The following is a 17,217-nucleotide window of genomic DNA, read 5'->3' on the forward strand; positions in this document are numbered from 1 at the left end:
CATACGACAATGAATAGGATCCAGGCTTAACACTGCACGTGATTACGTATGACATTGAATTCGCAGTTGTTTACAATAAATATTTTTCCAGTACATAGATTTATATGTTGCTATATTGATATATGATCAAAATTGTTCAATAATAGTATACAAATACGATCGTATACTTCCTTAATCCTTATATGACAATATCTAGCTGTCCTTGCTCTGATGCAGCTTTTCTGTTGCGGCAACAAGAGAACTAAACAGTGAGCTTTTGTTTGCCAGAAGTGCAGATGGTTTGTCGAATTCGACAATCTAAAATAAACATATGGTAAAAACATTTTGAAACTGTGTTACTATACAGTTAACCCTCTATTTTCGCTGCAGCCCTCTATTTTTGCGAGAACCTCATGGTCACTACCTGGGGCGAGGCGACTAGGGTGCATGATGTCGTGGGGGTGATGATGACAACTTCAAGAAAAAATATCCAATACATGCTGGCCTGCGCGGGCAATGCGCGCTTTGTTTTTAAAGCCCGTGACGCCCGCATGCGCAGATTTTCAAAGGCAGCTTTGCTTGCGCTGGCAAAACAAATGCAAAGGAAAACAGCCTAAAGGCATATATTAGAACTAAGTAATATGCCTATCTGGAGACCCTCGCGGTGCAGTGCTTACTTGTCCTTGTTCCATGACCATAATCTTGTCAGAATCCATCACAGTATTGAGACGATGAGCTATCGTTAACATTGTGCAATCTTTAAATGCTTCACGTATCGTATCCTGGATTTTTGCATCTAAAATTATATGTATTTGTATGCATAAGGAAATAGTTAACTAATTCCAGCACTTGTTAGAACAGTGCAATCTTCTATTAGCAATGTTATTTGAGTAGTTTCATGAATTATATATTACCTACCAGTTTCTGCATCGATTGCAGCAGTAGCTTCATCAAGCATAAGGATCTATATATAAATATTGTGGGAAAATTTTAGGGAAATAGCATGCACGAACACATATCATCTTATCGTTATTACTTCTTTATGGACAAATATTTACAGCTGTCGCCGTCTTATAGAAATGCATATGTAGCTATTGTCACAACAAGCTAAATGGATAGAGTTAGCACGACTTCGTGTTTCCTTGTTAGCATTGAGCATAGCATGCACAAATACTCAAGGTAACTTTATCAAACCACATCTCAAAATGAAACATCGAAAAATATTTATATGCATGCAAAAAGTTCCAAATTGTTCCAATTCTTATACTGGCAAAAATGTTAGAAAATAAGGGGCGTAGCTACTAGCTAGTGCGATAAGGGGAGGGGATGCATATTCATCTATTTAGTTTTGCCTGGCACACGTATTTTAAAAGCACATTCTCCGTACAAAGAAATCCGTCAGGAAGAACGTCGGAATATACTGATTAGACAAGTATGTATACCCAAATTATTGCATCTAGTTTCCTCCTGGTAATAAGAAAGTTAACTATAACATCTAAAAGATTTCGTAGAACTAGTTAGAGTTCCTGTAAATGGACGCATATAATTGTACTCAACTACAAAAAACTAGGTTTTTTTGAGCTCGTAACCTACCTTACAATTTCTCAACAAAGCTCTGGCCATGCACATCAGTTGTCTTTCGCCAACAGAGAAATTTTCTCCATTTTCAACAACAGGTCCTTGCAATTTCAACGGTAAATTACTGATAGTATCTTTTAGATGTGCTCGTTCCAAAGCAATCCATACTTCTTCGTCTGTATGTGTGTGAAAAGGATCCAAGTTATATCTAGATAAATGGGATGAAATGAGAGATGATGAAATTAGAGACGTTAAAAGTTAAAAGTACAAACACGTCATTATATATAATTACTAATTCATTCTAATTAGCTCTCATTACCTGACGGTTCCAATGAACAAAATTGGGTCTTGTGGAATTATCGATAATTTTGTTCGAAGATCGTCAAGTCCTATATAATAGACAAGAGTTGTATGACTGCATATAATGTTTTGATTGGTTTCTACTTTCTAATGACATTATATTTCAAATTCAAAGACAAACACAACATGCTTTGGTTCAGAGAATGCGATCGGATGGATAATTCTAAAAAAGAGTTCGATCTGGCCTGTCCAGCCTGGTAATTTTCAACAATTCAAGAAACTGGCTATTCAAATCTAAATATCTATATCTCAAACAACTGGAATTAGAAGTCATCCTATTATTCTTACCAATATTTAGAATGTTCACTCCATCAATAGTTATTTTTCCACCTGAAGGTTCTACAAGTCGGAAAAGAGATACTCCAATAGAAGATTTACCCGAACCAGTTCTGCCTACAATGCCTATTTTTTCTTTAGGTTTGATATTACACGTGATGCCTTTTAGGACTAACGGTAAATTTTCTCTGTATCGCATCTGTGAAAATAAAAGACAAAATGACAAGAATAAAGAAAATAGTACAGATTTAGAATTCTCGTTAATTCTCGTGGTGTTTAAGTTAAATAAGAAATGCGTATTATTCTTTTTGTGGACCAAAGATGGCAAAGAGAGGGCCTACAATGATGGGATGTCTCGAAAAATTGGGAGAAATTGAGATGAGGTTATTTGTATCGAACGAAAAGTTGAAAACGTTTTGTGAGTCAAGTTCGTATTCAATTAAATGAAAATCTGCGAGACCAAGGGCTACTCCTGCGAAGGAAAATGGAAAGAAAGTAGAAGGAATTTGACTCACAAAACGTTTCCAACTTTTCGTTCGACACATAAACTCGTCTCAATTTTTTGAGACATCCCATCATTGTTGTCCCTCTCTATGCCATCTTTGGTCCACAAAAAGAATAATACGCATCTCTTATTCAACTTAAATACCATGAGAATTAGCGAGAAATCTATGGGAGGCATTACAATCATAAAATACGAACTTTTCATGTGCTTAACCTTATTAATGTTAATGAGCTAAAATTTTGCATTGTGGCACATTAAAAGTTCGAGTTCGACATCTGAAACAGGCCTTATCCACCCACCCTCGAGTCTCAAAACAATAGCCAAAAAGTATGCAAAACCGTATCGATCCGAAGCGTGTCGTGCCTTTGTTCCCTAAACAATATCGGGTTGAACTAATGACTTTAAAACAAAAAAATACGCTAATAATGCAAGTACAATGTTCGCCATATGGATCGAAAACAAGCAAGAAATGTGCACGTTTAAAGCTTTATAAACCAGGAGACTGTTCTGTTCTAAGACTAAGGTAAAATTAAACGAATAGTAAATATATATTATAAGGAGACTAGCCTTTAAACCCAGTATAGATAAACCTCCTTTGTCAGGCCAGTCATCTGCGGGTTTCTTGTCAGGAACTGAACTGGGAGCTTCTTGCTTGAGATTATCAATATAATGTACAAGACGTTCAACACTTGTAAATATTGCCTCGGTCTCGGCTGAAAGACGAACTGTGAACTGCAAGAGTCCCGACATCTGAATAGAAGAGAAATAACTAACGATTTAACTGGATAGATCTTCAACATATAACTAAGGAACTACGTCGCATTTTGGTTGCGTCGAATGCAATTCAAACATTATACGATTCATTATCTATTGTTCGAATTGCATTGGACGAAACCAAAATGCGACGTATAACCTAGTATATAATCTGGGCCTAAAGCGCTTTTGAAGGTTTTTGTAATTCGAGAAAACAGGACCATGAAAGTCTTGTACGCCTTCCAAGTTTGCACCTCTTTCGTGCAAGGGTGCAATCTGCATGGGCAGCCCCGTGCCCCTTTTTTGTAGGGTTTGCCCTGGTCCCCATGCAGGATGACTCGGGCCACTCGGCTTTGTCTGTTCTATTATTTAATTTCTGAGCGAAGCTCCATGACTCGAGAAATCGACCCTCGGGAAATAGATGCGCTTTTTCTTCACTATAATCACGTCGCAATCACGTCGTGGCCGCGAAGTATAGGATTTTCGTCGTCTGAGTTAATCGCCAAAATATGAAATAAAAAGATTTAAGTCCAGCATGCAATATAGAAAGTAAGAACTTACTCGTATAGCATAGGTAATAGCTAGTCCACCCATTGCAGCCGGAATACTGTCTCGTAGTAGAACGACAAGTAGTGATGTAACCGTTGTAATACCAATTGTGATCACATCAAGTCGGACAGCCAACCATCGGTGAGAGCACATGAATATAAAAAATGGCAAAGTGTTTTTATCCAGTAATTTCTCAAACATTTCCAAAAATTCATCGGTTTTCCCGTAGGCGTGTAGGGTGGAAAGTCCCTGCACGGAGGCGGAAATGTGGGAGAAGATTGGAGACCTTGATATGTTATCCAGGCGTTTTAATTCGCGAACCGAACGGCGAAAAACTATGTTTAGGAAGATGAATAGGGCAATGAAGAAAACCAGGGCTATTAGGAACCAGTAGAATAGAACAACGAGCAAGATTATGGTGACTATTAGAAAAGACAAGTTCAGAATTAGAGCTTCCACTAAGAAAGGTAATCTGGTGTCGATCTCGTCAATGTCCTTGGAAAATCTGTTTAAGATCTGTCCAATAGGGGTCGTGTCGAAAAATTCCATTGGACTTTTTGTAACAGCTCGAAAAACTTGGTTGTGAAGATTTGATGAGGCGCGTAAGACGGTGTTAACATATGCGAAACATTTTAAAACGAGAAGGACTACAGTAACTGCCAATGACGAACCATAAATAGCTGCATAGAAATTGAGATCGGGGTTGTCGTTTAGCTCTCCAGGATTTTCATCACTTTCCGTCTAAGAATACACAAAGTGTTAAAATGAGGAGGACATCATTACTGCGTTCATGTTTACCTTCTTTGGGCTGGAATAGGGGAGTGGGAGGAATGGAAACTGAACAGAAAAATATACGAGGTCGCAACTTCATGGTTCTTTAAAAGAGAACAAAAATTCACATGTGCTACCTAATATATAAATTAGAAATTTGGAGCAGTGATCAAAAATTCTAAAATCTTACACTGTTGCCATTTCCATCATTGATCCAACGTCCAAGCCAAAAGTCCGTAAAGACTTTCAACAGTGTTATGACAAACAACATCAACAATACGCCAGAGACCGCGAAAGCACCTAGAACAACAAAAAGATTAAAACTATTTTAGTCTTCTCACTTACAAGAGGGTGTCAATGGGTTTAACTACTTAACTGAAGAATTATTGCTCCTTTCAGCCGTCGTAAGTTACGAACTATTAGCTGATAGCACCCTCTTATATAAAATACGATTAGGTTTTTTAAGTCTCATTTTCTGTTCATAGGTTTAATGTTTAAATAGATATTTTGACTGAAAAAAAGCTGCCCTAAATAACATATTATTACCTTAATTAGACTGTTCATCAACATTACATGTGATGCTATTTATTAAAACGGCGATAAAAAGGTAGTGGTGATGAAATAGTATGGGACATATACTTCTCAGTCGTCTGACCTTGGGGTAGTTGTTTTTCAGTATTATTTTTCTGAAAGTCGATTGTTATTTTGGAAGGATTGAGGCGGAAGAGCAGATTTTAAATCTAAAATGACATTAAGGGGAATGTACAACTGACCTCCAGCTGCTTTACAGTAGCGAACGTATGTAGAAAAGGACACAGTTCCCGTTTTTCGATCCTCTGCCTTCATCAGGGAATCTAAAACAACGAAATATGTCTATAACAATGTGTCTATAAAACATAATAACATAATATACAACTTATTATTCAACAAAATGACATCATCCCCACCTTTACTTTTCTCCACTCCATTCATTTTAGGTTCTTCATTTATTTCTTCCATTTCTTCTGCTATACTTGGCTGACAATCGCCAATGCTTTGAGCAGACAAAGTTCTCTTTCTTACAATTTGTTCAAGAATTTTGCTTGTATCTTCGTCATCATCGACATAATCCTCGTTCTCTTCTGCCTCCAACGTTTGATTATAACTCTGAACTAACCCCGAAAATTCCTGACGGAAAAGTGAGACATCTGCTATTTATCTATTAATATGGTTGAGTACGGAGACGAAGATTAATATGAAGATGCTACTATGTGGAGTTGCGGGTTGACAAAATTGGCGTGCGAGAGGGGGGCAGCACCCTTCCCTACCCCTCAGATTAGACAGCATTGTTGATGCGTCGGGAAATTTGCAATAGCCAGCTCCTTAGAAAAAGATTCAGCCTAATGCACGAAAAATCACTATTTCTCAATCAATTATTTCACCATTGGCAATCCATTTCTTTTCTAACTTACTTATCATTTGTGAATAGTTACTGAGCTGATTCCCGTACTTATTAATTTACATAGCACTAATTTTCTAATAGGGTAAAGTTATTAATGTATCCTTCTTGCTCATTAGAGGAGAACTGAAGGCTTCCATACCTTTCCATCTTGCAAAAGCTTCTCGTATGGACCCATCTCAGTAATTCGACCGTCTTTCAGGAGGATGACTTTATCACAATGACTGAGATACTGTGTAAAAATCAAAAGTCGACAGAGGCAGGCTTTTTAGTTAAACAATGACAGTCGGTGCGACCACGAATATATATTCGCGAATCCCCTTTAAATATCCTGAAGCATTTCAATGTTGAAAAATTTAACTGACATTAAATCATACCTGTAGTTGATGAGTTACAAAGATAATTGTTTTGTCAGCTAGTGCGCCTTTAATACAATTGTTAAAAATATGTTGCCCAACATGGCTGTCCACGGCACTCAGTGGATCGTCGAGTAGGTAAATATCCTGAAAAAACGCAATAGTTTTATTCAACAGTTTTTGAACGAACGTTGCAACTTTGTAGTGTTACCACCTTGTCCGCGTACACCGCTCTGGCCAAACTGATTCTCTGTTTTTGTCCCCCACTTAGGTTGATTCCTCGTTCACCAATCTTAATAGAGAAAATGAAGAACATGGAATATCACTTGTTGTACAGTATACTGTGAATTTGGGGTGTTCATTGTTCATGTGAGGTTGCTTGTTCTACTTTGATGCATGTGTGCGCATCTTGGCATCGGCTCGGCGCTGTGAAAGGAGATCCTGGTAGTTCTTTTGTCTGAAGACAAGGTATATTTCTACATTAAATTTGTATACAATCATAACCATAAATTTGGTCGAGTTCTAATGCAAATGCTGCATTCATCAGTTTTAATTGGTAACGCTATTCGATATGATGCAACATCCTGGCTTCGCCCTATTCATTCAATTCATTACGAGCATGTCTATTTCTAACGAATAAGAGCAAAACTGACCTCTGTTTGGTCGCCATGTGCAAATATATCAAGATCTTGTTTTAAACTGCAAGCTTCAATCACCTTTTGATATCTACATGTAAGATAAAAATATCAGTTTATGTGCCTTGGGATTTCACTTAGTTGAACTGGTAGCATCTTATTGCCAAGAATATGAGGTGCAGACCATCTATATCGATAACTCAAAGAACCTCATTATCATGTACTCTATAATGGTGTTAAAACTCGCGCACATACCATATTTATTAGGCAGAAATAAAACGTTTGGAATCACTATAGCAAACAAATGTAAACCTACCGTAAGGGTTTGAATGCCACACCAAATACGATATTCTCTTTGACAGTAGCATTCATTAACCATGCCTTGATGATGAAGTAAATAGAAATTAGACGACTGTCGGGGCGGACTCAGGGCCATCGCAAGAAGCCTAATTCTGAGGGGGGGCTGCATATTCATATATTCGTCTTATTTCCGAATGATTTTTTTTGTTAGCTATTGTTTCTACAGTTGTACGAACATAAAAATATATGAATATGCACCCCCCAATTAAGCATAGACTGATATGAAACATAGCAATGAATGAAACATAGATAGAGCGCACACAAATCGAAATAATTATAATTACAGTTACATTTCACTGTCAGTCATTTTTTACCTGTTGAGCAACATAAGCTATAGAGCCGTCGACCGCAACACTACCGTCAACGAGATTCATCTAGAATAGGAAAGCAAGTCAAATTAACCATGGCTTTTACACCACTTCTAGACCTTCTATACGTTCCTTAACGCTAAAACGCCTAAACTGAGCCATGTGACAGCACCGTCAAAGCTATTTACCTGGGCAAGAATTGCATTGATCATAGAGCTTTTTCCACTTCCAACACCTCCACATATTCCAATTAGTTTTCCCTACATTGGGAAATTTATATGATAAGGTTACTTGGGCATTCCTATCAAGAATGAATTTCTGACTATTTATGGCTTTGGGTATGAGATTGACGAAGAATAGATATTGCTAAAAATAAAAAGTAAGAATTTCTACCTTGTGGAAAGTAACATTAACGTCAAACAAAGTTTTCACCAATTGTGTTTTAAATTCTTCAGGTGCGGGCCCACGTCTTCCTGGAGGGCCACCCCTTCCTGCAGTTGAGTCACGTTTACCTTTAGCAGCTAAATTTTAAATTACATATTATTCGTGAAATCGCTACAGCGAAAGCAATTATATATATATTACATTGTACCCTCTTTATGCTTACCAACACTTCCTTTTCTTGGTTTTTCTTCCCCAGGAGTGAATTTTTTCTGTTCTTTTAGTTTTACCTGAAATGATACGTTTTGAATATGATACGTTCAGAATATACTGTTCCGCGTATAGGAGCTTCATACCAAATACAATATGACATATTTCGTGCTGGATGTAAGAACTACAGTATTGAACTATATAGCCTGAACTATATTGCTGATCTCATTTTGTACTGCACATTGAAATAAATAGAAACTAGATAATATCAACCGCTCGCGCATATTCCTATACTGATCCTCATTCTGAACTGCATATTAGAACCATATCACAATTTAATTCCCATCTTATAGGCCATACTGTATTCTGAAATCCTACCTCATTCCATCCAAAAGTTGCTGATTTTATCTCTACGACAACATTTTTATCTGCTGGTTTTGTTGTCCAAGGCTCGTATTCTTCCATTTCTAATAAACTCTATTGCAGAAATATATAGTTGCCCATCAAAGCACTGCATGCATGCTGGAAAGATTGCCACTAATAATACCATTTCTAGCAAAGAATATCGCATACCTTGAGCCTCTTCATGGAAACCTTTGCCTCTGCAAGAGCTTTAATAGCAAATGGCAAAATTGCGAAGGCAAAAATCATGGTATTAAAAACCGCAATCACTGTGAACGCCTGAAAGAAATCATTGGCAGAGCTTATCAAGACGATATTATACTTGCGAGCCTTATTCTTGACAGAGCATTATTTGGTTGTATTAGAGAAAGGCCATAAACATGTTACACAAGAATGTGTCCTCTTTTGACAACCATATGCATGCCCTTCTACATAATATTCACATTACAGGTCTCTTTATCATTTCATCATTTTTATCATTTCATCCTAAGCCTGCCTGTCTGTCTGCTTTCGTAGTTTAACTCTTTAAAGTTAACTCGATATTTTATGTTTGTTTGCAAGGGACCCCTTAAGCTTGGGGTCGCCTCGTCACATCACCCTGACACTCTCCAGTTACGCCTCTGCGTACAAGTTCGTCGGTTAGTATAGGTTGACTTTTGAATGATGGCACAAGGTACTTATTAAACTAACCTGTGAGGCTAAGAGGTCATTGCCAGAATATACATGAACAATGAAGGTAACCACTGTTGCGAATGTCGATACAATATTCGTCATGGAAATATTTAAACTTTGTAGAACAGATGAATGACTAAGGGCAGTCTTCTCTTTACCACGAATCTCTGCAAAAAGTGTATCCATATCATGTTCAACACACGTGGGAAATTGGTTTAGTGGAAAACCTCTATGCAGTCCAATGTACTTTACCTCCAATCACTTCAGCGAATGACTTTTCCCAGGCGTACATTTTGATCAATTTTATGCAACTTAACACTTCGTTCATAAGTTTAACTCTTTGGTCGGTTACACGGACAGCTTTTGCTCTGAATTTTCCCGAATACTTTCCAACAGCAGCCTAATTTTTGAAGCATATAACAATATAATTTAGCTGTTATTAAATTATGGGATACGTGTAAAGACATATATCGTTTTGAGAAATTTCGTATGTCGGGGTTATTGTTCTAGTGCACACCCATGCGTCACAATCATATAAACATAAAACTTGATGAATAATTTTTCACAACATCGATGTTTTTAATGCTTTCTGGTCGCAGAGAATTCTGAATTAGCACCTGCGTTTGAGGGAAAGGGGCCCTACACTAAAAATATGCCACGGGAACAACTGTAATGCCCACCATGCATGACCGAGTGCCACACCCTCCAAAACGTCCCTCGCACCTTTTCCATGCGGTAGTAAATTAGGTTGCCAATAGAGAATGTTCTAGGAGGGGCATTCGTCATTAATCGTTTGACGGAAAATAGACAAGCAATATGGAACAGCACTCTACAAACCTGTATTGGGAACAAGATTAAGAATATAAAACACCCAAGCAAGGCTGAAGGTCCTAAAATGTATGTTGTGTATGCTATAACTATAATAAGTGCAACAGGTCCACCTGTAAAAAACACGAAACGAAAATTAATATTATATTATTATCAGGTGTAGCTATTTTGGGACTGGACGAAATACTTTGACAAAATTGATTCAATTATACAATATATACACACCAACTAAGAAAGGTCCAAAAGTAAAAGCTTCAAAAACTCTTTGGGCATCGCTAGCACAAATGTTGACCAACTAGATAAAAGAAAATTGTCAGTCAAAATGTGTCAGTAAAATGTAGTAGGAGTCAGTAAAAAGAGTCACTCGGAAATCAATCCGAATAAATATGCCGGTATAGGAGAACCATTGTTGGTTTATTTTATTATTTCATTTGATGTTGGTGGAAAATAACCAAGATAATGTTTAAGTTTGGATTCTAAAGCAAGGTCGTCTTCCGTATTCCAACTGTTGAGTTTGGAAGCCGGTCACAGCTTTTCCCCGGTCGTCAGTGACCCAGGGTGCGTTGGAAACAGTGTCATTTATGTATTCATCGTTTATTTGGCCAGTATGTGGCTGGTTTAACATTTAACTGTAAGGACCGACCATATCGACCATGTTCGATTATTTTTGGGGACAAAGGACAAAACCCATGCAACCCTCTTCATTTAATTTGCATCACCAGCTTTGCATTGCAATTGTATTTTCAATTAGAACGATAAAGCAAATAAAATCATGCACATATCACATGAACCTCTCCAATAGACTTGTCTCCTGCGTTTTTCAACTTCGACACTTTGTTATAGACTATGGTCCACACCATCGCCCGCGCTTTTGTACCAGTTCTAAGATTCATTAAGAAGCTCAAAGATTGAATCCAACTTCGAGCTGTTTCACAAATCATTAAAGCAACGACCTGTAACAAGATTTAGAGAAAAGTATTGACTGTAAAAACCTGTATGCGATTTGAAAATCTATTCATCATCCACAGTAGCGTAAGAGGGTATTTTTAATACTAAAATTTAGTGCAAAAGCACCTCCAGAATCTACCTCTAAAAACATTTTCAAAAATTAGGGCACGATCTTTTTCATGCTAATTAAAATAATGCACCAACCAATATGACTCCTTTCTCAATTGGATCCGTCTTTGATTCCACAAACTTCAGAATTCTGTTGATCATAAATGCCTGTCAAAAATGGTGGATGGATGAATAATTTTGCTCGTATAGTGAAGTCGTTGCTAAGTCAGTGAAATTTAACTAGCTGTTTCAATCAGTTTCACTCATAAAGAAAGGCATGAGAATTAAATGAACGCTTATACATACTCAGATTAAGGTCATGTTCATTCCATTTCAACTGAAAAATACCTTTCAACTAGATGCATGACATACAAGCCACGCACATGTATTTAGTGTAAGCAACTCAAGAAATCTCTTAGTGACCTTGGTATATAATTTAGCACGAAGTGGTGCACAAGTATATCTATTGCTTGCATAATTACAATACGATTGAAATTAGAACCAATAAAGGGATACGAATGCTACGTCTTCTCTGCTGAAAAACATAATTTGAGGGTGCCAAGGGTGGCCTACTATACCGCTTCTCTCGCAAATTGATCCTTCGCAATTGTAAAATAATGGCACCGAGGTAGCGTTTCTTGCAAAATTTTAGGTCATGAATGATCATTCGCCATAATCCACACTGTAATATTTATAGAAATAAGAGAATTCCGAATTTCTGCCATCATCGCTGTAGCACATTACAAATTTTCTCATCTGACTTATACTAATTGACTGAGTCCCAGTTTACAAGATTTCTGTTACCATGCAAGGTCTATGAACAAGGCATTTTTTTAGAGTACCATACATGCCTTATAACTATATTAATCCGGCAATAAAACCACGAAAAGCGACTTAAAGCGAGCCTGAACAAAGTCAACATTAAATTTGCACATCTTAAGTAGAACAAGTACTTAATATCTCTATAAGATAAAGAGTGCAAATTGTCTTTAATTTATTATAACAGCGCTTATTAAGTGAAACTCTTAGCGGTTAGAAGGTTAAATTCAGGGATATTGCACTGGATTTAGTAGCACAAAGAATGTGTTTTAAGTATGCCTATATTAATATCTCATCCATTTATATTAAGAAGATTGAACGGAAGCGGTTTGTTCGCGCGACAAGTCATACAAAATATTTAAGAAATTCATTGGTATATATATTGGAACAAGAAATAATTTATCAGCATTAGGGCGCTGTTACACTTACACTATGCAAGTTCCTTGCAACTTGCAATACAATTATAATTTTGAGGGATGTTGATTAGAAACGAATGCTCGAAAAGCTAATAAAACGTTATATGGCATGCAGATCCGATAAGAAATGTTCGTATTTGTCAACTTTGGATGCCTAGGAGTAGAATTGCATTGCAAGTTGCAAGGAAACTGAGTTTCACACTGGCCTTGCACAGCGGTTGGAATTCGCACCCCGAAATGATACTGACTGAATGTTTGCACGAAAACACACCGAGCAACAGCCACGACTAAATTAGAGAAATATATTGTTCAACATACCGGTCCAATAAATGAAGCGAGCAATGACAGCAAAAACAAAATTGCACCAGCAAAAAATCTTGTTCTTCCAGTTCTGAAAATTGTCTTTCCGATCGAAGCATTTTTTAAACCCTTATTGTTTATTTCTTCTGTCCAAAACTTCCGAAGCCTTTTGTAATTGTGGGCTGCGGAATCACTCCGAGGAAGTTTACCGAGGTCACTTATCTCCAAAGGTTTCTTAAATCCTTTCTTCATAATTGGTGTCGCCCAAGAAAACAGCATCAGCGGAATAAAACCGCAGTCATCTACAGGATGCTTCGCGGGGTAACTAATAATTGTATGAAATAATAAAGTCAATGATAATATTCGAAATATTAAATATTTAATTTCAATGCTGCATGCACGATATTTCTATACCATTGTAATATATTCCAATTGAGTTAAATTGAACGAATTTACTTAGTTAAGCCAGGGTTGAAAAAACGGCGAGTATATGTGACTGTCACACCCGAAATTTTACTGTACATGGTGTATTAAGAAAAATACTATAGCTCATTGTAATGAAGCTTTTGGTGAATTGAATGCATGATTAACGCAGTTGGGGCGGTTGTACGAACAGCTGGAATGTGCTATCCACCGGACAGTGTTTTTTTCATCCGTTTTACTGAAACATGTCAGATTTGGAGCTAACAAAAAGAGAACCCGCAATTTAAGAATACCAGGTTAAATCAAGGTTGTACCGATTAACGGGCAATTTTACAACCATCCGGTGGATAGTGCTACCCAGCTTTCGTACAACCGGTCCATGCGGTGTTTAAAGTATATACCTATCGAACTCTTGCTTAGTACATGCACTGAAATAGGGTTTTTTGCAGCTTTTTTAGTGCAAAAGCGCGCACTCCAGACAATTTATAAGAAACAAAAAAGGTGAAATTATTGATCGTCATTTCAGCTCGTATCATCAACTTGATCAAAGAAATAGTTTACTAAACTGACTACAGAACAAACAATTTTTGTCGTTCTCATTAACATAAATATACGCAAACGCAAAGTATGTCACTGCAGGATAGAAAGGTTTGGGGCAGAATGGAGTAACCTGTTAAATAGCAAACATATAAATTCCGGCTACGAAGCCATAGGCATAGCAGTCCCTGGATCGAAGGTGACTAGTAAATTGGATGTAATTGCAAGAGCGGCTCCTGAGAAGACTTACGGTTCCAAGCTACTTTGCGATGTATCAATAACAGCTGTTTAAAATCGACAAAAAAACTTCTCGACGAATTACTACCTCTCCTGACGGAGTTCGAAATGTCGAGGTTTTTTTGCCTTTTAGGCAGTTGTACATGTTATAACACATTTGATGCGAAGTGCTCCCTGATTATATTGGAACATATATCAAGGTCATTATCAATCGTAATTTTTACTCTTCAGTTACTTTAATAATTAACTTCTAAGGGGGCCTTGTGTCCCCGTTTGTCAACTCTCCGTAAAGCTCACGACAAGAAAATTACTTTTTAAAATGACCATTTTGTGAGTCGGGTAACATGACAAAGAGTGCCTATAGTAATAATAACAAAATCCTGCCCATACTCTGTTCAGCGACATTCATATGGCTTGTTTTACGATACAGCTATTATGCCCTACGACGGTACGAGAAGGGAACCATGCTCACTTCATTACATTTTAATGATTTCTGTGTTTTGTATATGTATACCTATCAACTTATCTATCAAGTTCTAGTGCACGCATCTATCAACTTGTGTATAAAAATATTAAAAAAATAAAAGGATTTGAAAATTCCGTGCATCTAGGTGCGCACGAAATACGCATATTAAAGACAAGCAGGGGCAGGCCTTTGCAGCTGGTGTAAAGATGTTGGTGGCCAGGTTTTATACTTTATAGTCAGCTACAAAATAACTGCGAAACGTATAACTAAGCAAAGTTAAGATTTTCACACAAGCGTCCTCGGGCTTTATATGCATGAGAAGGAAATGGGTGCAATGATGGAAAATATCATGATCTTAATTTCTTCACGGCGGGGGTTTGTCCATTAACTTAATACTATTCCATGCGATAATGGATAGATCTTACAATTGCCCTTCATAAAATACATATAGACCAGACGTGAACATTATCTGCGAGAGTAAACACAAGAACCCAAGCCACTGTGGTAAAAATAATAAGTTGTGGTTGTAGATATCAATTTACAGACTACATTTAGCACTAGCATCAATGTCATCCATACACATATCATACATCAATTGATAGTCGCACTTTTGGAAAAAATGTAGCGGTCGATAACATAATTAACATCAAACAACGCAATAACCGTGGCTTGGCACATTGTTGACTGAAATACTCCGCGATAATTTGTACAGATTAGACAACAGTAGCGTTTGATATACGACAGGCGGATGAAGCATGATTTAAAGATTATATCATTTATTTAGAGATGCCATCTATATCCTAAATTAGAATAACAGGTATTTTATACATCTTTGGAAATTATACAGTCTGTAAACAAAACAGTTTTTTTGCTTTGATTTTAGAAATGAAATTTTCTTGATCAACTATTAATTTCACGCTTGGTTCTTTTACCATTCCAAACATTCAATGATTATGTAAATTTAGGAATTCGTCTTCAATAATAAAATTGCCATTACGTAATGTCTGTACAGTAGTGCCATATAGGCAACTAACAATTTGAAATGCATTTCTGTGTATATATGGTATGATACGGTAGGGGAAAATATATATATATTACCCTTTTGTCTTTGGGGCCCATGGTAGAAACCGTTTCCAGTTGTATTTTGACGTCTCCGGGGACTTGTGTGAAGAAACAATCTCTGTCTGAACGGCTCCATTCTTGCTGCTAGCGTCTTCCAGGTTATATTCCTCACTGTCATTGGCTAGATATCGTTGGTTTTTCTTTGGGGCGCGAACTGCTTTTCGAAATGATTTGTTGCGGTCTTTATACAAATCATCTTCGAAACCTGCGTTGTACATTGTTGCGACACGAGAATGCAACGCGATGCAATGCAATCTAGTCTAACAATAAAAGTGCATGTATTAAAAGACGTAATAAGTACTCATGAGATACTTCGCACTTTAATTGTGAACCTGACCGAGATCACACTTGGGGTCTGCCAAACAAAAATGCATGAATATTCAAATTTGCAAAGGTAGTATAATCTCGTTGCCCCCCTCTGGTCCTGAATATTTATTTTTGACTCCGGAAATGTGCCACAGATGTTTTATAGCGAAATCAAGAGGCGAACTTGCGTCAGCATACCTAAACTCTCTCAATAACTTGGTCGATAGGAAACTATGGTTAATACGAAGTAGACTATCAAATATTTGCAATAGCAACACGGCAGGTGAATTATTCTTTTGTATTCCACACAAGTGGATGAACTCAACCGTCACCCAAGTGAGACAACGACAAAAACATATCTAATCTGTCGAAATTTGATATATTTATAATCGTTCTTAGGACTTTAAATACTTTTAGCAAACTTTTCACTTTCGTAAGACACAAAACTGGAGTAATTCCAAAGACAGAAATCATTTTGCAGTTCGCTTTCGACGATCTCGACTATATGTTTGTCATCACTTCTTTAAAATGACTGTTCAATGTTTCAGTACGAAAAACACTGATAATATATAAACATGAAGTAAAGTAATATGATACAAAGCATGATAAAATTTAGGTAAATATATTACATGATAGTAGATAGGATCGACAACTATGGTTTTGTGATGTTATTCTGGTAATTCTGATGTACAATGAAAATATGTACCGTCGTCGTCTGTTGTGGAAGGTGGTCACAAGACATAACGTGATTTGAATATTTCGGTGTTATTTATTTCGATTACTTGACGTTTATTACAGTCAATACAGTGTCATTGAATTCAGGGCCTCAGTTTACCATTATGTTAGTTACTATGATGAGAATTTGAAAGAATTTTAGGGTTGTGGCCAGAAACTGGTGCATATGAATAATTCTGGCATTAGTATTGTTGGAATCGTACTTAATTTAGTTTCAATTTGGTTTTTCTTTGGGTCGTATTTCCTAATTTAGTGTCCCAACCCACTACAAAGCCACTGCCGTGCACAAAACTCGATCATTCGTCGAATTGAGCATTATACGATTGTATCTGAATTCATAGACATGAAGAAAATGATTATAAGCAAAGGTCTTGAGCTCAAAGCTCTTCGAAAAAAAAAGCATAAATGAGAAACGGCATTTCTGAAGTAGCTATTAAAA

At 37.0% G+C, this 17,217-nt stretch overlaps 2 protein-coding genes across 3 annotated transcripts in view; one reads left to right on the top strand and one right to left on the bottom strand.

The window, feature by feature from the left end:
• LOC114523886 overlaps positions 1-17,217 on the top strand; it is a 29,185-nt gene that overhangs the window by 9,220 nt on the left and 2,748 nt on the right. The window contains exon 19 of one of the 2 annotated variants that reach the window (XR_003687065.1): positions 6,837-7,033. Coding sequence is in view for 1 of the 2 variants with exons in the window: in XM_028544960.1 (XP_028400761.1) it covers positions 6,837-6,841 (5 nt within the window). In the remaining variant the exon portion in view is untranslated. Of the gene's footprint in view, positions 1-6,836; positions 7,632-17,217 lie in introns of those variants that run through there. The other variant, XM_028544960.1, reaches the window with a different exon arrangement.
• Positions 169-16,114, bottom strand: LOC114523878 (multidrug resistance-associated protein 5-like). Its single transcript, XM_028544939.1, has 30 exons — positions 15,714-16,114; positions 12,971-13,277; positions 11,514-11,585; positions 11,153-11,314; positions 10,587-10,656; positions 10,371-10,474; positions 9,786-9,933; positions 9,552-9,700; positions 9,033-9,140; positions 8,838-8,936; positions 8,476-8,539; positions 8,262-8,389; positions 8,057-8,128; positions 7,875-7,934; positions 7,517-7,581; positions 7,219-7,291; positions 6,780-6,857; positions 6,587-6,712; positions 6,352-6,441; positions 5,719-5,938; positions 5,545-5,625; positions 4,962-5,071; positions 4,013-4,741; positions 3,266-3,448; positions 2,206-2,392; positions 1,877-1,946; positions 1,573-1,765; positions 898-943; positions 657-775; positions 169-297 (listed from the first exon to the last, which is right to left on the bottom strand). The coding sequence occupies exons 1-30, from the start codon at positions 15,953-15,955 to the stop codon at positions 193-195; spliced, it is 4,260 nt and encodes a 1,419-aa protein (XP_028400740.1). The 5' UTR covers positions 15,956-16,114; the 3' UTR covers positions 169-192.

Source organism: Dendronephthya gigantea, unplaced genomic scaffold, assembly GCF_004324835.1.
Source record: "Dendronephthya gigantea isolate DGI-Jeju-01 unplaced genomic scaffold, DenGig_1.0 000001F, whole genome shotgun sequence".
Classification (NCBI taxonomy): domain Eukaryota; kingdom Metazoa; phylum Cnidaria; class Anthozoa; order Malacalcyonacea; family Nephtheidae; genus Dendronephthya; species Dendronephthya gigantea.